At 41.7% G+C, this 26,391-nt stretch overlaps 1 protein-coding gene across 1 annotated transcript in view; it reads left to right on the top strand.

Moving 5' to 3' along the window:
- The window catches only part of nsmfb (NMDA receptor synaptonuclear signaling and neuronal migration factor b), a 94,189-nt gene that overhangs the window by 65,077 nt on the left and 2,721 nt on the right, over nt 1-26,391 (top strand). The window contains exons 8-16 of the mRNA XM_022667420.2: nt 2,593-2,645; nt 4,808-4,897; nt 6,835-6,962; nt 9,699-9,782; nt 11,529-11,562; nt 11,768-11,838; nt 12,452-12,531; nt 13,240-13,342; nt 26,175-26,250. Coding sequence (XP_022523141.2) covers nt 2,593-2,645; nt 4,808-4,897; nt 6,835-6,962; nt 9,699-9,782; nt 11,529-11,562; nt 11,768-11,838; nt 12,452-12,531; nt 13,240-13,342; nt 26,175-26,250 — 719 coding nt within the window. The remainder of the gene's footprint in view (nt 1-2,592; nt 2,646-4,807; nt 4,898-6,834; nt 6,963-9,698; nt 9,783-11,528; nt 11,563-11,767; nt 11,839-12,451; nt 12,532-13,239; nt 13,343-26,174; nt 26,251-26,391) is intronic.

Raw genomic sequence — 26,391 nt, 5'->3', positions numbered from 1 at the left:
CAAATCAGAAGAGTGCCGGTTTCTCGTTGGTATAGCTTTGGTATAACTTTCTGTAGCTTGCTAAGTTGCTAGGTGTTGGTGTGGTATAGCTGTTGGTTGTTAAGTGTGATTGGCACTTGCTATAGATGAATTTGAATGGGAGTAAATGGGAAAAAGAAGGGAAAAAATGACACACATAGCGCTTTTCCACCAAAAGAACTCTGGTTATTAAACCAGTTTGTTTGGCTTATACACTTTTACTCCAGTTTTAGTGGAACCGTCAAAACGTCACATCATACATTCTTTGGTTCCCGCTGTGAACAAGTGTTCCTGGTTCCAGAACCTACTTTTGTTGGTGGAAACGTAGCAAACGGTTCAAAATTCAGTTTCCACCTCAAAAAAACGTTTTCACCAACTTTTGTTGGTGGAAATGCGGCAAATGGTTCAAAATAAGGTTTGCAAAACAGAACACTGGCGATTTCTCGTTGGTATAGTAGCTTTCTGTAGCTTGCTAAGTTGCTAGGTGTTAGTGTGGTAGAGCTTTTGGTTGTTAATGGTGATTGGCACTTGCTGTAGCTGAATATGAATGGGAGTAAAAGGAAAAAGAAGGGATCAAAAATGAAAAACACAGCTCTTTTCCACCAAAAGAACTCTGGTTATTGAACCAGTTTGTTTGGCTTATAAGAACCGTGGTGCTTTTCAGTGAACCGGCCCACATTTCCACCTGTTTTAGTGGAACCGTCAAAATGTCACATCATACATTCTTTGGTTCCCGCTGTGAACAAGTGTTCCTGGTTCCGGAACCTAATTTTCTTGGTGGAAATGTGGCAAACGATTCAAAATTAGGTTCACGAACTAGAACGGTACTGATTCCACATCAGTGGAAAAGCGCTAACAGGAAGGAGGAATGCTGATCAGTATGGTTGTGAGTTAGAGCTTGGAGGTTCATGATTCAGATCAAAGGACCTATTTTAGATGATTCAGCCTTTCTGACCAATACCAGGAATTGCAGGCACATTATCATCAACCATTAAACAATAGAAGAAGAAAAAGAAGCAGTGCTGTGCTGAAACCTGACGAAATCTTTGTGTGCAGCCACATCATGCAGCTGTTTAGTTGTATATCTACTGTAACTGTAGATTAACCAGCCCGCGTTTCCACCAGTTTTAGTGGAACCGTCAAAACGTCACATTATACATTATTAACAGAGGGTGGTGGACAGTCGTGGTGAACAGATGTTGTCATGTTTCACACTGAAGATCCTAGTATTCTTTGGTTTCTGGCTGCGGAACCTACTTTTGTTGGTGTAAACGTACCAAAAATTACATTTGCGAACCAGAACAGTGCTGCTATACTGTAGCTTGGTAAGTTGCTAGGTGTTACTTTGGTATAGTTGTTGGCTGTTTAAGAGAGTTGCCAGGAGGTGTGGTATACCAGAAGTTTGTTCCAAGTGATTGGCATTTACTGTAGCTGAATATGAATGAAAATAAATGTGAGAAAGTAGGGATTAAAAAGGACCACCAAAAGAACTCTAGTTCTGGTGCCATGGTGCCTTTCAGTGAACTAGTCAACATTACCACCAGTTTAAGTGGAATTGTCAAAGCATCACATCATATATCATCAACAGAGGGCATTGCACAGTGGTGGTGAACACGGTTTGCGATGAAAAACATTGTGGTCTTCGGTTCCTGCTGTGAACAAACGTTCCTGGTTCCGGAACCTACTTTTTTTTTGGTGAAAACATGGCAAATAATTCAAAATTAGGCTCACAAACCAAAACGGTGCTGATTCCATGCTGGTGGAAAAGCGCTTACAGAGAAATGCTGGTCAGTATGTTTGTGAGCTAGGGCTGGGAGACCGGATCTGGAGGTCCATAATCCAGATCAAAGAACCGAGTTTAGATGATTCAGACTTTTGGACCAATACCAGGAATTGTAGGCAAACTATCATCAACCATTAAACAATAGAAGAAGAAAAAGAACCAGTGCCCTGATAAAATCTGGCTATTTTTTTGGTGTGCAGTGTTCTTTAAAGATTTCATGGTGTCATTTATTGTTAGTTTTATAGAACTGCAAAATCTGGTTTATACACAACTAAATAGACAATTTTCAAAGTTTGACATCCTTTCCTCTAACACAAGTAATATCACTTGATGCTTATAAAATTAATTGAATGGAATGTTTCCTTCAAAGATTGCATGGTGTCATTTGATAACAGTTTGATTTACTGGGTATCCGCAGGTTGAATTCTGGCAGGTGTGCAGAATCCGGCACAACACCTAGAAAAGCAAACCGACCATAAAACACATTAACGTTTTTCGGCTTGGGCGCAGATTTTCACATGTAAAAACACTGTAGGTTGTTATCAAATCATATTAATTTATTTTTAAGCTTAAACACAAGTATGATCCTGCTGCGTAACTTCAAACACTCTGCCCCTAGTATTCATCATCAGATATATATGTATCAGATATGAATCACTGTTAGTGTTTTTTTTATATTTCTAAAAAGTTCTTCTTCCTCTGTCTTTCTGTTTGTTTCCCTGCCTCTTACTTTCCTCTCTTATCCTAATCCTCTCTCTCTCTCTGATCCACCCGATCTTTCCTGCCCTCAGAAACTTCCGGAAGCATCTGAGGATGGTGGGCAGCAGGAGAATGAAGGCTCAGAGTGAGTCACACTTATTTCACAGTGTATAAGAGTTAATGAGGCGTGGGTATGGTAGAAATGGCATATATGCATCTGTGGCTATCTGTGTTAAAGGCTGATATCAGCAGAAAATACTGGTAATTATTATTTTTTTATTTAATTTGATTTGATCCTCTTTACAAATAAACAATTAAACACTATGCAGTGTGCTGTTGATATGCTCATTTTAAAGCCTGCTCATTTTTGGAAAAGCAGAAATATTGACACAGATATCCGCTGATAATAAAGGTTTTTATACAAATTGTATAATGCCATCTCTACTGTATGATATTCAACCCCATCTGTATTGTTGTTTTGCTATTTACCTGTTGCTTAATAGCAGCAATTTAGAAAATAAATCCCTGAGGCTGATGATTTATTTTCAAGCATAACGTCGCTGTCATATCAAAACTTTCTGTTTCCAAAATGGCAACCTAATCAGGGATAGTTTTTATTTTTTATTTGATGAGTGTGCCATTATTGTGCATCATGGAGGGTTAATGAGTTATTCTGAATTAAAAAATAAAGCCAATCCGTTTTAATAAAGTTTCTCCAGCACCAAGGCTGGAGCAGTATTAGCATTAACCGCTAACAGTGCTAAGCGGTAACTCTTTCGCTGTTCAGAGGTATTTTTGGCCTGTAGCCTGCTGTTAACCCCGGCTAGCACTGCTGAAGCAGCATTAGCTTTAGCCGCTAACTGTGCTAAGCGCTAACTCTTTCGCCGTTCAGAGGCAAGTATATTCAATTGTAGCACTTTACTCGCCCAAATAAACAGTTCGCAGGAGATAAATCTGTGTGGATTAACATCCAGTGCTCGCTTGAGAGAAAAAAATATTTTATTAGAAATTACTGTTGTGTTTACTTATCTAGCTTTACTTTAGTAACCCAATAAACTCAATAAAACTTTGTTAGGCTTTTGCTGCCAGTCACACTAAATTTCCATACTCTGTAAAAATTCCAGCTTAAAATAAAAATGTTTGAATCACTTTTTTTTATCAGGTTGATTGAGCAAATAGTCTAAACATAGCTGCTAATAAAGAGTAGCGACTGCTTTATTTAATTAAATTTATTAGATTTAGATTTATATTAAGTTGCTGGTGGCAATCATTGGGGACCAAGCACTATCTACCATTATTATTTTTAATATTTACTTTACTTTTACTATTATCTATTTACTTATTTTATATTTTATACATTTTTTAATTTTTATGTCAAATTAGTTTTTTTTTTAAGGTATTTTAGAATTTTCTGTTTTACATATATATTTTTATTAAATGTTGATTTAAAACGCGTACTTTTATTTTTTTTTTTATTTTTTTTTTTTTACTATTTTATTTCTTATTATTTCTAAATTATCAATGTGTTCAATCCCTTTGATGTTAGAAAGGCTCGGCGACATTGTAAATGAGGGTCACCCTCAATGTTTCTTCCCGAGTGAAAATAAAGGTTGATTGATTGATTGATTATAAAAACATGTAGAACACAAATGATACTGAGGTGTTTAAAAACTCCAGCAGCACTGCTGCAGGGTCTGATCATCTTATACCAGCTCAACAGAACTACAACACAACTACTCTGTAATTATAGAACAAAGATCAGGAGATCGCTGGTTTGAATCCTGGTCATGCTGCTTGCCATCAGCAGCCAGAGTCCAAGAGATAACAATTGGCCTTGCTGTCTCTGGGTGGGCAGATGGTGCTCTTTCTCCTCATCACTCCTAGGTTGATGTTGATCAGCACAAGGCTGCGTCTGTGAGCTGATGTGTAGGAACCGAGTCACTGCGCTTTCGATAGGTGTATATGTCAATGATTTTGGACAATTTGAGAGGGTCACACTGATGCAAAATGCTAAATCTGATATGACAGCGACGATCATCATTATGCTCATAGTTTCTTTTTCTGGCATCCGACTGAACGCAGAGTTTTACGCTAAATTCCATACAGCTGATTGAAAAGCCTGACAGTTTGATAGAAGAGCCTATCAGGGCACATCACTCCAGTAATCACACTGACAACAGCGAGATACTGCCGGCTGAGTGATGTGTGTGAGAGGAGGATTGTTTGTGTGTGTGTGTGTATGTGTGTGTGTGTGTGTGCGCTGAAGGGCAGTGTGTGTGATGCTGTCCTCCTCCACTCCATTATTAGCATTCGCCGATCGCAAAGCGAAGAGCTTCAGTCGCTCCTGGAGTGATCCCACCCCCATCAAGCCTGACCCAATCCATGACTCCAGAGACAGTGAGTCTACACACACACACACACACACACACACATATACACACATACACACACAATACACAAACATAAATACAGTAGAAATACAGTACAGTAGAACACATACACACACACACATATACACACATACACAAAACACACACTCAAGTACAATACACACCCACAAACACACACAAAAACACACATATATACACCCCAACATATATGCACAAATACTCACACATACACAAAAACAAACACACACACACAAACACATATATATGCACAATTACACACACGCAAAAACACACACACATAAATGCTCACACACAGAAAAACACACACGCAAAAACACACACACATAAATGCTCACACACAGAAAAACACACACGCAAAAACACACACACATAAATGCTCACACACAGAAAAACACACACGCAAAAACACATGCACAGAAACATACACACACTCACAAATGACACACCCAAAGTAAACACACACACACAAATACACACACACGCAAATACACACACACTATACACAAATATACACAAATACATTAGAAAACAGAGCACACACATACACGCAAATACACACACAGAAAACACATACAAACATACATACACAAACACACACACACATATATGCACAAATACACACACATACACACACAATTCACAAATACACACAGACATACATACACAAACGCACACATATATGCACAAATACACACACATACACACACAATTCACAAATACACACAGACATACATACACAAACGCACACATATATGCACAAATACACACACATACACACACAATTCACAAATACACACAGACATACATACACAAACGCACACATATATGCACAAATACACACACATACACACACAATTCACAAATACACACAGACATACATACACAAACACACACATACATGCAAATACACACACAGAAAACACATACAAACATACATACACAAACACACACATACATGCACATACATGCACAAATACACACACAATTCACAATACACGCAATACACACACACGTATACATACACAAACACACACATATATGCACAGATACACACATACACACACAGACATACACACAAATACAGTACACACCTAATTTACAAATACAGTCGAACACACACACAGATACACACACACATACAAAGACACACACCCACAGTTCACAAATACAGTAGAAAACACACACACACACACACATATATATATACACACACTGTGACAAGTCAAAAGTTATGGGACAGCCCCTTGCTAACTGCCCTTGAAGTCGTATTTTATTATATGGCTTGGATATGGATCATCCACACCTGCATAACTTGTGAGGTGTTATCTAGTGAGTGAGATTGACCAGCACACTCATGGCAAATAGAAGGAACGAGGCCTAATAGTGGGTGCCGTGTGGTAATGATCGTGACCAGCAACACCTGGCTAGAATTGTCCATGCGAACAGATGAGGATTCCTGTCAGTTCCTGTCCCATGACTTTTGTCATATCTGGGAATTTGCACATACATACACATCCATGCACACGGGAGCCTCTCTACCTCTTTCACTACCACACACGCACGCAAACACACACACACCAGTTCTTACTAGGGTGTGTATGTGTGTTACTGTGACCACACATCATTTATATATGCTGCTCTACACTCTCAAAACAGTGTTAATGACCAAAAACAACACATTTTGTGTTATTTTTAATACACACTTAACACACAACTTGACACAAAAGTGTGTCAAAATGCAAAATACCAAAAATGTGTTTATTAACAAGCTTTTTGAGAGTGTTTTTAATCTGTCTGTCTGTTCATTATAAGTACAGTAGTATTACTTCTGGTGGCAATCTTTTAAAAAAATTGTCACTGTCATAATGCTGTTATATTTGTGTGTGTATTGTGTGTGTGTGTGTGTGTGTGTGTGTGTCTCAGGTGGGGACCTGCAGGCGTCCTCCGGTACTCTGGATGAGGGGGAGTATGATGATGTGGACTGGGAGAAAGAGAAGGAGCTGGAGCGGTTAGCCTGCGAGGGCGACGACTTCATACCTCCAAAAATCATGGTGAACACACCGTCCAATCACAAGCATTACAGAGCTTAAATGTAGCCAACATACACAATACAAAATAATTACAAACATATATCTGTATTTATTGTATTTAGTTCATTTTGAATTTGCTGTTCTAGCAAACAAGGAGGCGGTACAGAGGGAAGGGGCAATGCCAGGGGTCCAATCGGATCTACTGAACCATGGTTCATACGCAGTATTAAACACTTTCTAGCTGGTTTGGACTTTCAGACCATTTACAGGAAGTTGAGATAGACTTTAAACCAGGGGTGTCCAAACTTTTTTTGTTGGGGGCCAGAACTAGAAATATATTTGAAGTCCAAGTAATAAAACAAATAATGAAATATACCACTTTAAATAATACATTTTCCTGATTACTTTCATTTACACACCATTTTACTTGACTTACTATCTTTATCTATCTTTAACAGTGTTGTGTAAACTAAGATTTTTCAAATTAATGTTTAATTTCATGATGTCTCTTAATATTAAACTCCTTAATTATGGCAACTTTTACACTGATTTGCCCTTTTTCTGCGGAACAACTGAACACTCTCGCCCCTTTTAGAAATGCACACCCTCTTCGCTTTTAGACTCTTTGGCCCATTTTTCTACCGTACAACTGCGCACTCTCTCCGCTTTTAGACTCTTTTAGGCCTGTTTTTCTGCACTAGAAATGCTCACCCTCTCCGCTTTTATACTCTTTGGCCTGTTTTTCTATGCTAGAAATGCGCACTCTCTCCGCTTTTAGACTCTTTGGCCTGTTTTTCTGCACTAGAAATGAGCACCCTCTCCGCTTTTATACTCTTTGGCCTGTTTTTCTGTACTAGAAATGCACACCCTCTCCGCTTTTAGACTCTTTGGCCCGTTTTTCTGCGCTAGAAATGCGCACTCTCTCCACTTTTAGACTCTTTGGCCCGTTTTTCTGCGCTAGAAATGCGCACTCTCTCCACTTTTAGACTCTTTGGCCCGTTTTTCTGCGCTAGAAATGCGCACTCTCTCCGCTTTTAGACTCTTTGGCCCGTTTTTCTGCGCTAGAAATGCGCACCCTCTCCGCTTTTAGACTCTTTGGCCCTGCTTTAAACAAATCACAGAATTAAATTTGGTATTGTGCAGAAATCTGTCTCTTACCTTGGCAAGCAGGCATGTCATGCAGCAGTACAAACACACAAGCTTACACTGGAAATTGATTTATTTACTATAACACTGGATTATAAGGCGCACCAGCAATGAACGCGTAGTTTCTGGTCTATTTTTATACACAAGGCGCACCGGATTATAAGGATTATGTGACACTAGTAAGGAACAGGGGTGTCACCATGTTTTCCATGGTGGCGAGACCTCTAAAGCTAAGCTAAGTAAACAAAACTGTTATTCTCAACAAAAAAGGCTACAGTCTGATAATCCTGACCTCCTAATCCTGAAATACTTAGCACAGGTAGCGGATAATGCTAATATTGCTCCAGCAGTGCTAGCTGGGTTTAGTAGCAGCTACAGGCCAATGAATATGAAGTATAAAGAGACTCCACCCACATAGCTGCTGATGACGGCAGGACGTAGAAAAGTTCTTTAGTCTGCTTTGAACTAAACTGCAGTGTGAAACCAAATCAAACCGGATCAAATATATGCAGTGTAACAAAGACACAAACCTTGGTGCTAACTAAAGATAAATAAAAGAATGAATTTTGCTATACTGTTCAGTGATCCGAAAAGTTTTGTAGTTGTTGCAAAAACCTCTTATCTGGAAATGGCAACTTTACAGAAAAAGTAAAAATGTTTTAATGGAAAATGTATAACAATATATAACAATAAAAGTCATTATTTAACTCTGGAAAAAAATTAAGAGACCACTTCAGTTTCTGAATCAGTTTCTCTGATTTTGCTATTTATAGGTTTATGTTTGAGTAAAATGAACATTGCTGTTTTATTCTATAAACAACAGACAACATTTCTCCCAAATTCCAAATAAAAATATTGTCATTTAGAGCATTTATTATTTGCAGAAAATGAGAAATGGCTGAAATAACAAAAAAGATGCAGAGCTTTCAGACCTCAAATTATGCGAAAACAAGTTCATATTCATAAAGTTTTAAGAGTTCAGAAATCAATATTTGGTGGAATAACCCTGGTTTTTAATCAGTTTTTTTTGGCATGCATCTTGGCATCATGTTCTCCTCCACCAGTCTTACACACTGCTTTTGGATAACTTTATGCTGCTTTACTCCTGGTGCAAAAATTCATAAGCAGTTCAGTTTGGTTTGATGGATTGTGATCATCCATCTTCCTCTTGATTATATTCCAGAGTTTTTTAATTTGGTAAAATCAAAGAAACTCATCATTTTTAAGTGGTCTCTTATTTTTTTTTCCAGAGCTGTATATGACACATCTAATAATTGAATTTTGTCTACAGCTCATCTATATAGAGCAGTATTGGCAATAGAATAGAATAGAACTCTAAACATGAATCTCATCACTACTGTAACTCATTTCTACCACCTACAATAAGCTACAGGTCTAATTTCAGACTCCCTTGATCTTCAGATCTCCGTGTAACAAGTTACAGAGCCGCTCCTCGACTCAGACGTCTTCTAAACGCTGATGTGTAAAGCAGAAGACCCATAAGCATGTCCTCCCTTTGAACTGAAAGCCTCCTTAATTGCAGCAGCTCCTCTGCAGACCGCAGGCCGGCTCATTGATTGGGGTCGTGTTCCTCTCTTGTTCTTTGTGTAGCTGATTTCATCCAAGGTTCCGAAGGCGGAGTACGTGCCCAACATCATACGCAGGAGTGACCCCTCCATCATCCCCATCCTCTATGTGAGTCTTTCACCCGCTGCTGTTTTATTCGCCCGGATCAAAGCGTCTTTTGTCAGATGTTATGTAAAAAAAAAAGAAAAGAAAAAAAAAAACAAAAAACGAAAAGCTACTTGGTAATGCAAATGCTGATCTGACGGCCAGGCTTGTTATTTTGGAAGTGTTAGCAATGCAGATGATATGTGTGTGTGTGTGTAGCGTCTGTAACTGTACTTGATCAGCGAATATGAAATTATGATTTTGATGTTCTGAATAGATTTGAATTTAATAAAGCATCTAGGGATGAACCGATCCATCGTTTTCAGTTCTGATACTGATAAATACACTTTTTTACATTTATCCCTTGTGTGGTGTTCATTTTTCATTTTTCATCAAATGATACTAAAAAATATATATTTCTAACTCAAACTCATTGGCATTGGCTCATTTTTTGTGAAAAACATATATCAAAACACATTTTTGATAAACACACTGTACACCCCCCCCCCCCCCCCCCCCTACACATTTATATTACATACAGTATGTTTGGCCAAGGGCTAATAAACATTGCTTCATTTGTAAATTTGAAACTAAACAAATTTTCTACTCATATCTCGAGTTTAATTCATTTTCTTTTACATTTTATTAAAAAACTAATAAAAAAAGAGAGGCACTTTTTGAAAGAAATGTAACATAAGAAAGGTAAAGGGCAAATATTAACCACGTAAGCTGTTTATATTGCTTGCAATTTAGGTGAAGCAAGCATGTGTAAAGCGTTTTAATGTAGAATTGCTTAATTAAATACAAGTAACAAAGTAAATGACTAACAAAAATATGAACACCACACAAGGGTTAAAATACTTAACCCTCCTTTTATGTTCATCAGGAACAGCAATGCTGTTTCTGGGTCATATTGACCCGGTGCATGTTTAACCATCCAAAACCAAACCAAAAAAAAAAAAAAATCACACACACACACACACACATCTGGTGTGAAATAGACTTGGGATGTAGTGAAATATGATAATTAGCATGAACTTTTGTTGAATAGCCCACCTCTGTTCCCCTTCAGCATTCTGAAATACAGCGCTTTTAGCCGATGCTCCCAAAAGGCTTACAATACAAGTGATAGAGGCATAAAGCTGCCAAAGCAAAGAAATCACTATTTTTACACATTTTATACATGAACAAGCTCAACGCAGCTTTGATTGATGAGCACAACATAATAGATAGGGTTTATGCCCCTATCACTAGCATTGTAAGCCTATTGGGAGCATTGGCTAAAAGAATAGTGGGTTAGCCACAGTTCTAACAGGTGGGATCAGTCCGGTTAAATCCGAGATGCTAATAGACACAGCCACCAACCGTAGCAGGTTTGGAGTGGTTTAGCCACTATGCTAACAGCCAGGCTCTGCTGGTTTGGAGCTAAAACTGGTTTTAAAACAGGTCTTTTTTTCTGGTCTTTTTCATAGCACGTTTTCTTGCTAATATTCATAAAAGTTCATTAAGGCTAATTAAGCTACAGTGCTAATGATGTAGCTTCCCAGAGTGCGGCAACAGGTTCAGTGAATGGATCGGCCCCGTATTTTGTCTAACTTATATCTAACCTTAAAATAGCATTGTTGCAGCTCTTTAAAAGCTTTTAAGTGGTCACTTCCATGACTCTGATAAAGTTTCCTAACTTTCCCTTTCCTATCTCACGTTTTCTCTCTCTTTCTTTCTCTGTGTGTGTGTACGTGTGTGTGTGTGTGTGTGTGTGTGTCCCCACAGGATCACGAGCACGCTACCTTTGATGATATACTGGGTGAGTGTGATTAACTGGAGGCCGCTGTACTGTTGCTGTGTGTTTACTATGAGAAGATCACACTTACTCACAGGTCAGCTAATGTAGGTGTTCCTGCACTCGTTTTGCCTTTTGTTGACTGACTCATTCTCTCTATTCTCTCTTTCTCTATTTTTCTGTTTTCCTCTCTCTCTCTCTCTCTCTCTCTCTCTGCTTGTATTCTCAGAGGAGATCGAGAAGAAGCTGACCGCCTACAGAAAAGGCTGCAAAATCTGGAACATGCTTATTTTCTGTCAGGTGAGGACAGTGAGGACAGTGCTAAAGTGTCCAAATGTTTGTGGACACTCCTTCCAATGAATGCACGTGTTGACGTAGACAGACATGAGCTGCAGGACTATAAGGCCCACTTTTGGGATAAGTTTCAGAATAAAGGTGGAGTGGTGATCAGCATCCAACATCCTGACTGACCTCACCTTCCCCTAACCTACCCCTCCAGCCTAACAACAAAAGCAAGTTAAAACAATTTCTAATACGTGATTTATGAAACCTTGATTTCGGAAGAAAAAACTAAATACTTTGCCATCAAGCTGCCGGCGCTCAGAGGGAGCAAAATTGGCGCTCTCTCACCACATCACTCCTAGGGTGATGTTGATCAGCACAAGTCGTCTGTGAGCTGATGTATCAGAACCTTCACATGTATTGGAGGAGGCATGTGCTAGTCTTCACGCTCCTGGTGTTGGGGCATCACTAGTAATAGGGGTTGACTGGGTTGGCTAATTGGCTATGCAAAAAAAAAAAAAAAACTAAATAGTGAATAAGTGGATGTCACAATACTTTTGCAATATATTGTAAAGAGACTCTGATTGTTTGTGTAATGTCTAATCTAATGTTTCTCCTCTCACAATTCCAGGGAGGGCCTGGTCATCTATATCTGCTGAAGAACAAAGTGGCCACATTCGCTAAAGTGGAGAAAGAGGAGGATATGATCCAGTGAGTTCCAGCTTCAAAACATCAAACCTCATGTTCTTCAGTTTCAGTTTAAGGAAAAGGAATAATTAGGTTAGAATATGGTAATATTATAAAATGGCAATATCTGAACAGTTCAACAGGTTGCTGGTCCAAATTCTGGTCATGCAGCTTGCCATCAGCTGCCGGAGCCCTGAGAGAGTACAGTTGGTCTTGCTCTCTCTGGGTGGGTACAGTATATGGCGCTTTTTCTCCTCATCACTCTACAGGGTGATGTGGATCAGCACAAGGCTGCGTCTGTGAGCTGATGTATCAGAACCGAGCTGCTTTGTTTTCCTCAGAGTGCGCTGTGATGCTACTCGGCAGTGCAGCATCAGCAGCAGTTCAAAAAGAGGCGGAGTCTGACTTCACATGTATTGGAGGAGACATTTGCTAGTCTTCACCCTCCTGGTGTTGGGGCATCACTAGTGATAGGAGGAGTCCTAATAAGTGGGTTGGGTAAATTGGGGAGAAAAAAAAAGAAATAGAAAGGGCACATTATTTGGCCACGCCCCCCTTTTTCCCCCCTGTGGCTGCTTTCAGACATTTCTTTGATAAATTGTTATGTTAAACATAAAGCTGTTGCAATATGGGCTTTCTAATTTAGTTTAAACAGACTGGACATGCAGGGAGTATGAGCTGGTTGCTAAATTATGTTTTTTGGTTTGTGTGTGTGTGTGTGTTTAAATGCAGGTTCTGGAAGAAACTGGCGCGAATGATGAGTCTGCTGAACCCTGAGCCCAATCTCGTTCACATCATGGGCTGTTACGTGCTGGGCAACGCTAACGGAGAGAAGGTACCCATTACCCATCAGCCCCCAAATCTCTCCTTCATAATGCAGAGTGTATTCACTGTATTCACCATCACAGCCTCATTCCAGCTCTCATCAGCGTCCGAGCCTGGAATGGATTCCAATGATTTGTAGGCCAGACTTTGCTTTAAACCATCTCAACATTTAATTTTCACGTCTCTCTGCACATTAACTCCTTCAGATACAGATTAAATTATACCTAAAGAACAAATGACATAGCCAGGCTCCGCCCACAAACACACTCTGAGGTAGCAACTGTTGTTAAGGTTAAAAATCACATTAAGACTGTAGTAATTCACTGTTTAGAGAAGCTGAAGACGAAGTCTTCAAATTTAAGAATCGGATCTGGATAGGGTCCCATTAAATCTGTTTAATTTTTTTTAACTAATTTTACTAACCGAAGTGAAAAGTGATAAGTGAAAAATATTTTTAGAAACTGCAACAATTTGTATATTTGCAAAATTCATCATGAAAAGATTGTGTGGAAGTAATGCTGGGCGATATGGCCTAATTTTAATCTATTTTTTTCCTCACCTACTAAAAATCAAAATACATATGACAAAGAAATGGTTTAAAACTAGAACAACACACACACACATAGAGACACATATAAACTCTGCTGATATTTTGTAAAATAATCATGTGATCTGTTGAGTCGACTTTGACCTTGTGTCTACATAGCCACGGAGAAACTGCATTATACTTCAGAATGCGGTTTTCTGACAAAAAATTGAGAAAAAATGCACTAAACGAAAACAGATTATTATTGTTTTCCACAATTTATCACGGATTCTCACTGGAGTGTAATGACACTGCATTTTTAAGAAACAGTAGGATTTATTTCTAGATAAATATATGCTTTATACCACTGGTTGTTTGTGCTGCAAGTTTAGAACAGTGCATACAAAACATAGCGCATCCAACAAGAGCAAAAATATTTAATGGGAATAGGATCTCTAATATATGCGAAGGTTATGATAATATGTATCAATTAATGGTTCTTTAAAATCAATGTGTTTTTTACTAGAAACATTTAGGAAAAGGAATTTTTAAGATTTTTACGAAAAGTTGGATCTGAAAGGGTTAAACAGACCCAGAGTCAGACTCTGCAGTGGCTGAAGACCAGGCTTTTCTATTCTATTCAGCTGAACATAAAGCATTCTGCTCTTTACAGCCAGACCAGAGCACTTTACACACAAGAAGCCTGGTCTCACATCAATACACACACACACACACACACACACACTCCCGAACACTCTGCAAAACCTCACTCACTCATGTACCTCTGCTCTTACAACCGCTGAGCGTTTCTCCTGATTCCTCTGCGTCTGAGAGGAAGTGCAGAGTACGAGAACAGCTTTACTTTCGCTGGGTTTAGCAATTTCAGTCTTCCTCTACTCCCTCCATCCCACCTGCACCTCCCCCCCTCCCTCCTGCACCCCCCCTCCCTCCTGCACCCCCTTCCCATCCTCTTCCCCCTGTGTCCCACTGAGCTGAGGGTAATGCTTCTATAAATAAATGCTCTGCTTCAGCCAGGTGTGGCCACAGCACTTCCTGCACTAGGAAAGGTGGAAAGAAATAGTTAAATTTATAAAATAACAGCCAGTTATCAAGATCAGATTATCAGTCTATATATGTGTATAAATTTGTGTGTTGATAGGGTGAAAGGTTCCTGTCTTCTGTCCATTTAGGTTGGAAAATAGCGATAAATAGAATAAATTGAAAATAGTTATTTTTTCACTGTAGAGCCTACTGAAGACTTATTTGGCTCATACTTGGCACATGTACTTCAAATGTCATTGTTAATTAGTAGCTTCAACAGTTTTGGCATGTTTTAAACTTGGCCAAATAACTCTGAAAAGGCTTTCACGTACATGTTTGATCAAGGTTTATGGGCCTCAAATAGTTAAAATGTCAAGATTTTTTTGATAATTATTTACCTACAGGGTCTCAAGATTGCATCAAGACCAAATTTGTTTTGATTGATTAAGGACTTAAAGAGTTCGAAAAGAGCAATTTTTACTCTTTTGGCCACTGATGAAAATCTTTGCATTGATTTAGCCTATAAAAGGACAAATAAGGAATCATGTAGTAACTTAAAAAAGGGTTAAACAAACCAAACTACTCTGTAAAGAAGCATTTAGCTGCTCTTACCTGGGGAGCTGTTAACGTTTAGCAGTTTCTGAGGCTGGTTACTCTGATTAACTTATCCTGTGCAACAGAGGAAACTCTCGCTCTTCCTTTCCTGGGGCGCTCCTGATGAGTGCCAGTTCCATCATAATGTTTTTGATGGTCTTTGAGACTGTGGGTCTGTTTAACCCTATCAGGTCTAACTTTTTTACAGTCTTAAAATGTCCTTTTTCTAAATGGTGCTAGCAAAAAACATAGATTGTAAACAACCTTCAATCGTTAAATATTAACATAACCTTTACATACATTAGTGATCCTTTTCCCATAAAATATTTTTGCTCTTGTTGGATGCGCTATGTTTTGTATGGTCACATTTCCATCCTGTTCTGTGTCTCTCCTGTCTCTCTCTGTGTTTATTTACTTTTCCTAAGTTTCAAAATTCAAATAAATGACCTTCATTTTTTCTTAAACTCATTTTTTCTTTACTTAGTTGAGTAGTTCTTGCTTCTCATAATATGGATTAGAACATTACTCAAATATTCACTATTCACTGTATACCTGTAACTCTACCTCTTCACTACTTTACAACTGATGCTCTCAAACACTTTATTAAGAGACAAGAAATTCAAGTAATTATTAACTCCTGATGAGTTCAGCACAGCTGTTAACTGAAAGCCTGAATTCCAGGAGAATCTACTTCATAAAGCTGCCTGAGAAAATAGGCAAAAGGGTAAAAGTGTTGTATTAGGGGAATGCTGGAGCTGAATGGAGGTGGGCTATTCGACAAAAGTTTATACTCATTATCATGTTTCACTACAAACCAAGTCCATTTCACACCATATTTCTCCTTTATTTATTTTTCCCATTTATTTTCTTGCCAGTTTACAAGGCCCATTCCCCAACCCACTCATTAGGACTCCTCCTATCACTAGTGATGCCCCAAAACATGCCTCCTCCGAAACATGTGAAATCAGCCACTGCCTCTTTTTCAAACTGCTGCTAATGCTGAGCTCGGCAGCGCACATAGTTCTGATACATCAGCTCACAGACGCAGCCTTGTGCTGATCGACACCTCCCTTTGGAGTGATGGGGAGGGGAAAGAGCGCCATCTACTGTACCCACCCAGAGAGAGCAAGGCCAATTGTGCCCTCTCAGGGCTCTGGCAGCTGATGGCAAGCTGCATAAACAGGATTCGAACTGGCGATCTCCTGATCATAGTGGCAGTGCTTTAGACTGCTGGACCATTCGGAGCCCTTACCGGATTTCTTCTTTAAATATTTAAAGAGTCTACACTATAGGAAAGTTTTTTTATGTACAATAAACAAAAAGTAAAAAAAAAAGCCTGAGTAATACGTTTTAAATTGAAAAAAAACATTTTTGACATTTCCCCTGATTCATCGCCACTCTGTTCAGTGATCTGTAGAAAAGTGCAGTTTAGGATAAAGACAGAAAGCCTGAGCGTAGCTTGTTTTTTTTGCTCTGATAAGCATTTTTACCCTCTTATTTCTCTCTCCGGCCTGCCTGACTCCTCCCCCTCCTCTCTCTCACTCAGCTGAACTGGGAGATGTAGTAATGCTGCTATAAATAAGTGCACTGTTTCGGCCAGGTGTGGCCGGCGGTTCAGAGCTGTTAGATTGTCCCATCCATTCAAATAATGATGGATAAAATTTACTTTAAAAAAGTTTCGCAACTTTCTGCTTGTGCTTTCTTTAAGTAAATTCAATTTCAGATGAATTTAAGTAACTTCAACTTCAACCGTGGTTTCCAGCATTGCCACTATGAACGAGAGCGCTGGTTCGAATCCCTGTTATGCAGCTTGCCATCAGCTGCCAAAACCCTGGGAGAGCATAGTTGGCCAAGCTCTCTCTGGGTGGGTACAGTAGATGGTGCTCTTTTCCCCTCATCACTCCTAGGGTGAATTTAAGTAACTTCAACTCCAGCAGTGGTTTCAAGCACTGCCACTATGATCGAGAGAGCGCTGGTTCGAATCCCTGTTATGCAGCTTGCCATCAGCTGCCAGAGCCCTGGGAGAACACAGTTGGTCTTGCTCTCTCTGGGTGGGTACAGTAGATGGTGCTCTTTTCCCCCTCATCACTCTTGGGGTGATGTCGATCAGCACAAGGCTGCATCTGTGAGCTGATGTATCAGAACCGAGTCGCTGCGCTTTCCTCCAAACCCGCTGCGATGCTACTCAACAATGCTGCATCAGCAGCAATTCAAAAATAGGCTGTGGCTGACTTCACATGTGTCAGAGGACACTTTCACCTTATGTTGTGGCATCACTAGTGATGGGGATATGCACTGAATATACACTGTTCCTCCAACTTACTCACAAGATAACACCCCACAACTTATACAGGTGTGGTGTCCCATGACTTTTGTCTTAGTATGTCAGTGTAAATACAATGCAAATGCAGAAGGCTGCTGTGTGACTAGCGGTGAGGGACGCTCTCAGACCGTACAACAGACCGACCCCCTTCCGGCAAAGGTCGCCCATAATGCTCATCAAAACAAGCAGTTTAACACTCTGCTGTTCCTTCTAATTTAGCATCCTCTGCTCCACACTGCACACAAACACACACACACACACAACACACACACACACACACACATTTATACACACCGCCTCCGCTTCCCTCAGGCTCACGACAGCAGTGACGAGCACCGCGTCCTCGGCTCCTCCACCTAACGCGGTCTGCAGGAAAGTTCAGCAGCGAGGAAATGCTAGTTTCTGAGGACGGCAGGAGATAGCCGTCCGATCCGTTTATGATTTCTGGCGTCTGATTGGCTTCCCTTCTTCTGCACAAAGACCTGAACTTTAGCATGAGAGCGGTTCAAAGCAGTTCACTGAGAAATAGGGCGAGATAACATCTTCAAAAAGCTGCTGTTCACTGCTATGTGCCATATATACAGTATATTAAAAAAAGTGTTGAGATACCGGCTTATTCATTGTTTATTCTGAAGTCAAAAGTTGATCATGCTTTTGTTGAAATAACTGTCTCTATTTTCCATACATACATACAAGAGTTGGAAAATGAAACTGAAACATCTGTCATTTTAGTGTGGGAGGTTTAATGGCTAAACATTATTAGGCACACAACATTATGGGTGACATACCAGAGTTCAAAAGAGGACAAATTGTTGGTGCACGTCTTGCTGGGGCATCTGTGACCAAGACAGCAAGTCTTTGTGATGTATCAAGAGCCACGGTATACAGGGTAATGTCAGCATACCACCAAGAAAGACCAACCACATCCAACAGGATTAACTGTGGACGCTGTAAGAGGATGTTGTCTGAAAGGGATGTTCGGGTGCTAACCCGGATCGTATCCAAAAAACTTAAAACCACGACTGATCAAATCACGGTAGAATTCAATGTGCACCTCAACTCTCCTGTTTCCACCAGAACTGTCCATCAGGACAATAAATTATTGTGGTCTAAAACCAGGTGTTTCAGTTTCATTGTCCCACCCCTGTAAGTTTATAAGATCACTCACAAAAAAACAGCATTTTGTGTTATGAATGAAAGCATTTTGTTATAAAGTCCAGGTCTTCATATCTAGGGTCATTGCTCCATTAGAAGTCCACAGTTTTGTAAGCTCTCTCTCCCCTGAGTCAGACTGAAGATTTGATGGGCTGCCAGAAAGAAACTTGCCGTTTGAACCTTTGGAAAATCAGAAAGACCTTCAAGATAGCAGCAGGGGTTCTCCCAAGAGCCTGTGCAGAGAAAAATCTGAAGCTGAAGCTGTGACTGACACAGATCACTGATCCCACAATGCTATTGTGCTGTATAGGACTGAACTGTTTTTTTAGATAAAAACACAGTGATCTATTGCCTTACAGCCAATGAAATCCCAAAAGTCAGTGTCTCAGAAAATTAGAATATTATATAAGACCAATCGGTAATTTTTAAAGTGTTGGCAGTGTGCCAAGTCCTGCTGGAAAATGAAATCCGCATCTCCATAAAAGTTGTCAGTAGCAGAGGTTCAGCATGAAGTGCTGTAAGATTTTGTGGGAAAACAAAACTGCACTGACTTTAGACTTGATAATAAAACACAGTGGATCTCTCCAAACCATCACTGATTGGTGGAAACTTCACTCTAGACCTCAAGCAGTTTGGACTGTGTGTCTCTCCACTCTTCCTCCAGACTCTGATCCCTTGATTTACAAATGAAATGTAAAATTTACTGATAGTCAGTGATTGTTTGGAGAGACATGTCTGTCATCTGCTGGTGTTGATCCACTGTGTTTTATTATCAAGTCTAAAGTCAGTGCAGTTTTGTTTTCCCTCAAAATCTTACAGCACTTCATGCTTCCCTCTGCTACTGACAACTTTTATGGATTTGGATATGGATTTCATTTTCCAGCAGGACTTGGCACACTGCCCACACTGACAAAAGTACCAAATGGTCTTATATAATATTCAAAATTTTTGAGACACTGATTTTTTTTGCTTAAAATAGATCACTCTGTGTTTAATACATCTATATAATACTGTATATAAGTTTCACACTCCAGCAAAAGCAGGATAAACTCATTTTTTTTTTCTTTTTAATATCCTTGACTTTGGAAGAAACAGTATAAACTAGATTGCAGTTCCTACAGAAACTGCGAGTGTGATTGCAGTGCTGGCTGGTATCTGCTATGGTGTTGCTAGGTGGTTGCTAAGGTGTTGCTAGGTGGTTGCTAAGGTGTTGCTATGGTATCCGGGGTGGTTGCTAAGGTGTTGCTAGGTGGTTGCTAGGTGGTTGCTAGGCAGTTGCTAAGGTGTTGCTATGGTATCCGGGGTGGTTGCTAAGGTGTTGCTAGGTGGTTGCTAGGTGGTTGCTAAGGTGTTGCTAGGCGGTTGCTAAGGTGTTGCTATGGTATTTGGGGTGGTTGCTAAGGTGTTGTTAGGTGGTTGCTAGGTGGTTGCTAAGGTGTTGCTAGGTGGTTGCTAAGGTGTTGCTAGGCGGTTGCTAAGGTGTTGCTATGGTATCCGGGGTGGTTGCTAGGGTGTTGCTAGGTGGTTGCTAGGTGGTTGCTAAGGTGTTGCTAGGCGGTTGCTAAGGTGTTGCTATGGTATCCGGGGTGGTTGCTAAGGTGTTGCTAGGTGGTTGCTAGGTGGTTGCTAGGGTGTTGCTAGGTGGTTGCTAAGGTGTTGCTATGGTATCCGGGGTGGTTGCTAAGGTGTTGCTAGGTGGTTGCTAGGTGGTTGCTAGGGTGTTGCTAGGTGGTTGCTAAGGTGTTGCTATGGTATCCGGGGTGGTTGCTAAGGTGTTGCTAGGTGGTTGCTAGGTGGTTGCTAAGGTGTTGCTAGGCGGTTGCTAAGGTGTTGCTATGGTATCCGGGGTGGTTGCTAAGGTGTTGCTAGGTGGTTGCTAGGTGGTTGCTAAGGTGTTGCTAGGCGGTTGCTAAGGTGTTGCTATGGTATCCAGGGTGGTTGCTAAGGTGTTGCTAGGTGTTTGCTAGGTGGCTGCTAAGGTGTTGCTAGGCGGTTGCTAAGGTGTTGCTATGGTATCCTGGGTGGTTGCTAAGGTGTTGCTAGGTGGTTGCTAAGGTGTTGCTAGGTGGTTGCTAGGTGGTTGCTAGGTGGTTGCTAGGTGGTTGCTAAGGTGTTGCTAGGCGGTTGCTAAGGTGTTGCTATGGTATCCGGGGTGGTTGCTAAGGTGTTGCTAGGTGGTTGCTAGGTGGTTGCTAGGGTGTTGCTAGGCGGTTGCTAAGGTGTTGCTATGGTATCCGGGGTGGTTGCTAAGGTGTTGCTAGGTGGTTGCTAGGGTGTTGCTAGGCGGTTGCTAAGGTGTTGCTATGGTATCCGGGGTGGTTGCTAAGGTGTTGCTAGGTGGTTGCTAGGCGGTTGCTAGGGTGTTGCTAGGCGGTTGCTAAGGTGTTGCTATGGTATCCGGGGTGGTTGCTAAGGTGTTGCTAGGTGGTTGCTAGGTGGTTGCTAGGGTGTTGCTAGGCGGTTGCTAAGGTGTTGCTATGGTATCCGGGGTGGTTGCTAAGGTGTTGCTAGGTGGTTGCTAGGTGGTTGCTAAGGTGTTGCTAGCCGGTTGCTAAGGTGTTGCTATGGTATCTGGGGTGGTTGCTAAGGTGTTGCTAGATGGTTGCTAGGTGCTTGCTATGGTGTTGCTAGGCGGTTGCTAAGGTGTTGCTATGGTATCCAGGGTGGTTGCTAAGGTGTTGCTAGGTGGTTGCTAGGTGGTTGCTAGGGTGTTGCTAGGCGGTTGCTAAGGTGTTGCTATGGTATCCGGGGTGGTTGCTATGGTGTTTCTAGGTGGTTGCTAGGTGATGTATATGCATAAATTTGATTAAATGGTGTTTGCACGTTGCTACGCAACGTGCAAATACATCAATCAGCTATGCACGCTAGGTTGCTCTGGCCGTTCGGGGGTGTCCAAACTTTTGACCCGTGGCTCCATTACACACAGTACTGGGGGGGCCGGGGTGTCCAAACTTTTGACCCGTGGCTCCATTACACACAGTACTGGGGGGCCGGGGTGTCCAAACTTTTGACCTAATGCTGTTTTATCCCATAGGTGCTCCATTACACACAGTACTGGAGTTCTAGCTACCTGTCCTTCGATCTAGCTGCCGTCCTCCGATTGGCCCCATTCATTCCAATGGGGCCACTTCGTACGACAATCGTACGAAATCCGTACGACGTAACTTTTCGTAACGCATATTTTCGGAAAGAGCTCAATAAGTTCTACAGGTCCTCAATTGGTTTCATCTTCGTATTTCAAAAATTGCGACGTCCACGGGCGTGCAAAGTTCTGCCCATTCATTTTCAATGGGCAAAAAAACGCGTACTTACGAAGTTTTTACGAAAAACGTAAGTCCGATCGGAAAGCTGTATACAAGCCCACCATTCCCGATATGGACGCACGTTTTCTCTTTTGAACGAAGTCGATATTTCGAAAACTGCGGCACTAGTTAACCGGACAAAAAACAGGTGGAATAATAATAATAACTAGATTGCAGTTCCTGCAGAAACTGCGAGTGTGATTGCAGTGCTGGCTGGTATCTGCTAAGGTGTTGCTAAGGTGTTGCAATGGTATCCGGGGTGGTTGCTAAGGTGTTGCTAGGTGGTTACTAGGTGGTTGCTAAGGTGTTGCTAGGCGGTTGCTAAGGTGTTGCTATGGTATCCGGGGTGGTTGCTAAGGTGTTGCTAGGTGGTTGCTAGGGTGTTGCTAGGCGGTTGCTAAGGTGTTGCTATGGTATCCGGGGTGGTTGCTAAGGTGTTGCTATGGTATCCGGGTTGGTTGCTAAGGTGTTGCTAGGTGGTTGCTAGGTGGTTGCTAGGGTGTTGCTAGGCGGTTGCTAAGGTGTTGCTATGGTATCCGGGGTGGTTGCTAAGGTGTTGCTAAGTGGTTGCTAGGTGGTTGCTAAGGTGTTGCTAGGCGGTTGCTAAGGTGTTGCTATGGTATCCAGGGTGGTTGCTAAGGTGTTGCTAGGTGGTTGCTAGGTGGTTGCTAGAGTGTTGCTAGGCGGTTGCTAAGGTGTTGCTATGGTATCCGGGGTGGTTGCTAAGGTGTTGCTAGGTGGTTGCTAGGTGGTTGCTAGGGTGTTGCTAGGCGGTTGCTAAGGTGTTGCTATGGTATCCGGGGTGGTTGCTAAGGTGTTGCTAGGTGGTTGCTAGATAGTTGCTAGGGTGTTGCTAGGCGGTTGCTAAGGTGTTGCTATGGTATCCGGGGTGGTTGCTAAGGTGTTGCTAGGTGGTTGCTAGGTGGTTGCTAAGGTGTTGCTAGGCGGTTGATAAGGTGTTGCTTTGGTATCCGGGGTGGTTGCTAAGGTGTTGCTAGGTGGTTGCTAGGTGGTTGCTAGGTGTTGCTAGGCGGTTGCTAAGGTGTTGCTATGGTATCCGGGGTGGTTGCTAAGGTGTTGCTAGGTGGTTGCTAAGGTGTTGCTAGGCGGTTGCTAAGGTGTTGCTATGGTATCTGTGGTGGTTGCTAAGGTGTTGCTAGGTGGTTGCTAGGCGGTTGCTAAGGTGTTGCTAGGCGGTTGCTAAGGTGTTGCTATGGTATCCGGGGAGGTTGCTAAGGTGTTGCTAGGTGGTTGCTAGGTGGTTGCTAAGGTGTTGCTAGGTGGTTGCTAAGGTGTTGCTATGGTATCTGTGGTGGTTGCTATGGTGTTTCTAGGTGGTTGCTAGGTGATTTATATGCATAAATTAGATTAAATGGTGTTTGCACGTTGCTACGCAACGTGCAAATACATCAATCAGCTATGCACGCTAGGTTGCTCTGGCCGTTCGGGGGTGTCCAAACTTTTGACCCGTGGCTCCATTACACACAGTACTGGGGGGCCGGGGTGTCCAAACTTTTGACCCATGGCTCCATTACACACAGTACTGGGGGGGGGCCGGGGTGTCCAAACTTTTGACCTAACGCTGATTTATCCCATAGCTGCTCCATTACACACAGTACTGGAGTTCTAGCTACCTGTCCTTCGATCTAGCTGCCGTCCTCCGATTGGCCCCATTCATTCCAATGGGGCCACTTCGTACGACATTCGTACGAAATCCGTACGACGTAACTTTTCGTAACGCATATTTTCGGAAAGAGCTCAATAAGTTCTACAGGTCCTCAATTGGTTTCATCTTCGTATTTCAAAAATTGCGACGTCCACGGGCGTGCAAAGTTCTGCCCATTCATTTTCAATGGTCAAAAAAACGCGTACTTACGAAGTTTTTACGAAAAACGTAAGTCCGATCGGAAAGCTGTATACAAGCCCACCATTCCCGATATGGACGCACGTTTTCTCTTTTGAACGAAGTCGATATTTCGAAAACTGCGGCACTAGTTAACCGGACAAAAAACAGGTGGAATAATAATAATAATAATAATAACTAGATTGCAGTTCCTACAGAAACTGCGAGTGTGATTGCAGTGCTGGCTGGTATCTGCTATGGTGTTGCTAGGTGGTTGCTAAGATGTTGCTAGGTGGTTGCTAAGGTGTTGCTATGGTATCCGGGGTGGTTGCTAAGGTGTTGCTAGGTGGTTGCTAGGTGGTTGCTAGGCGGTTGCTAAGGTGTTGCTATGGTATCCGGGGTGGTTGCTAAGGTGTTGCTAGGTGGTTGCTAGGTGGTTGCTAAGGTGTTGCTAGGCGGTTGCTAAGGTGTTGCTAGGCGGTTGCTAAGGTGTTGCTATGGTATTTGGGGTGGTTGCTAAGGTGTTGCTAGGTGGTTGCTAGGTGGTTGCTAAGGTGTTGCTAGGCGGTTGCTAAGGTGTTGCTATGGTATCCGGGGTGGTTGCTAAGGTGTTGCTAGGTGGTTGCTAGGTGGTTGCTAGGGTGTTGCTAGGCGGTTGCTAAGGTGTTGCTATGGTATTTTGGGTGGTTGCTAAGGTGTTGCTAGGTGGTTGCTAGGTGGTTGCTAGGGTGTTGCTAGGCGGTTGCTAAGGTGTTGCTATGGTATCCGGGGTGGTTGCTAAGGTGTTGCTAGGTGGTTGCTAGGGTGTTGCTAGGGTGTTGCTATGGTATCCGGGGTGGTTGCTAAGGTGTTGCTAGGTGGTTGCTAGGGTGTTGCTAGGGTGTTGCTATGGTATCCGGGGTGGTTGCTAAGGTGTTGCTAGGTGGTTGCTAGGTGGTTGCTAAGGTGTTGCTAGGCGGTTGCTAAGGTGTTGCTATGGTATCCGGGGTGGTTGCTAAGGTGTTGCTAGGTGGTTGCTAGGTGGTTGCTAGGTGATGTATATGCATAAATTAGATTAAATGGTGTTTGCACGTTGCTACGCAACGTGCAAATACATCAATCAGCTATGCACGCTAGGTTGCTCTGGCCGTTCGGGGGTGTCCAAACTTTTGACCCGTGGCTCCATTACACACAGTACTGGGGGGCCGGGGTGTCCAAACTTTTGACCCATGGCTCCATTACACACAGTACTGGGGGGGGCCGGGGTGTCCAAACTTTTGACCTAATGCTGTTTTATCCCATAGCTGCTCCATACACTCACAGTACTGGAGTTCTAGCTACCTGTCCTTCGATCTAGCTGCCGTCCTCCGATTGGCCCCATTCATTCCTATGGGGCCACTTCGTACGACATTCGTACGAAATCCGTACGTCGTAACTTTTCGTAACGCATATTTTCGGAAAGAGCTCAATAAGTTCTACAGGTCCTCAATTGGTTTCATCTTCGTATTTCAAAAATTGCGACGTCCACGGGCGTGCAAAGTTCTGCCCATTCATTTTCAATGGTCAAAAAAACGCGTACTTACGAAGTTTTTACGAAAAACGTAAGTCCGATCGGAAAGCTGTATACAAGCCCACCATTCCCGATAAGGACGCACGTTTTCTCTTTTGGACGAAGTCGATATTTCGAAAACTGCGGCACTAGTTAACCGGACAAAAAACAGGTGGAATAATAATAATAAGAAGAAGAAGAAGAATAAGACTTAAGAAGAACAATACTGTGATTGCATTACTGCAATCACACTAATAATAATAATAATAATAATAATAATAAGAATAAGACTTAAGAAGAACAGTACTGTGATTGCATACTGCAATCACACTAATAAGAAGAAGAAGAATAAGACTTAAGAAGATCAGTACTGTGATTGCATTACTGCAATCACACTAATAAGCATGTGTCCCAATGCTTTAGTCCATATAGTGTACTGTATATTAGTCCCATTCGTTTTCACGAACAGTGCATTGAATTTGTAGAATTTGTGATTAAGTGAAAATCAAAAATGACTGTTTCTGTTTCAGCTGTTTCAGAATCTTAAGCGGCTGATGAGACCCTACGCTGTGGAGTTTAAGAGTCCACTGGAGTTATCGGCACAGGGTGAGTACACACCAACACACACACACACTAAAATACACACACTGAAACACACGTTTAGTTAGATTATACTCTCATAAAATCGTGCAGTGCTGCTCAGTCATGTGGCCTGTTTCCAATATTCCTCCTCAGCCGAGGAGAGCA

Source organism: Astyanax mexicanus, chromosome 22 (genome assembly GCF_023375975.1).
Source record: "Astyanax mexicanus isolate ESR-SI-001 chromosome 22, AstMex3_surface, whole genome shotgun sequence".
NCBI classification, from domain to species: domain Eukaryota; kingdom Metazoa; phylum Chordata; class Actinopteri; order Characiformes; family Acestrorhamphidae; genus Astyanax; species Astyanax mexicanus.
Note: the sequence above shows the minus strand (reverse complement) of the source record. Positions and strands in the feature narration are given on the sequence as shown.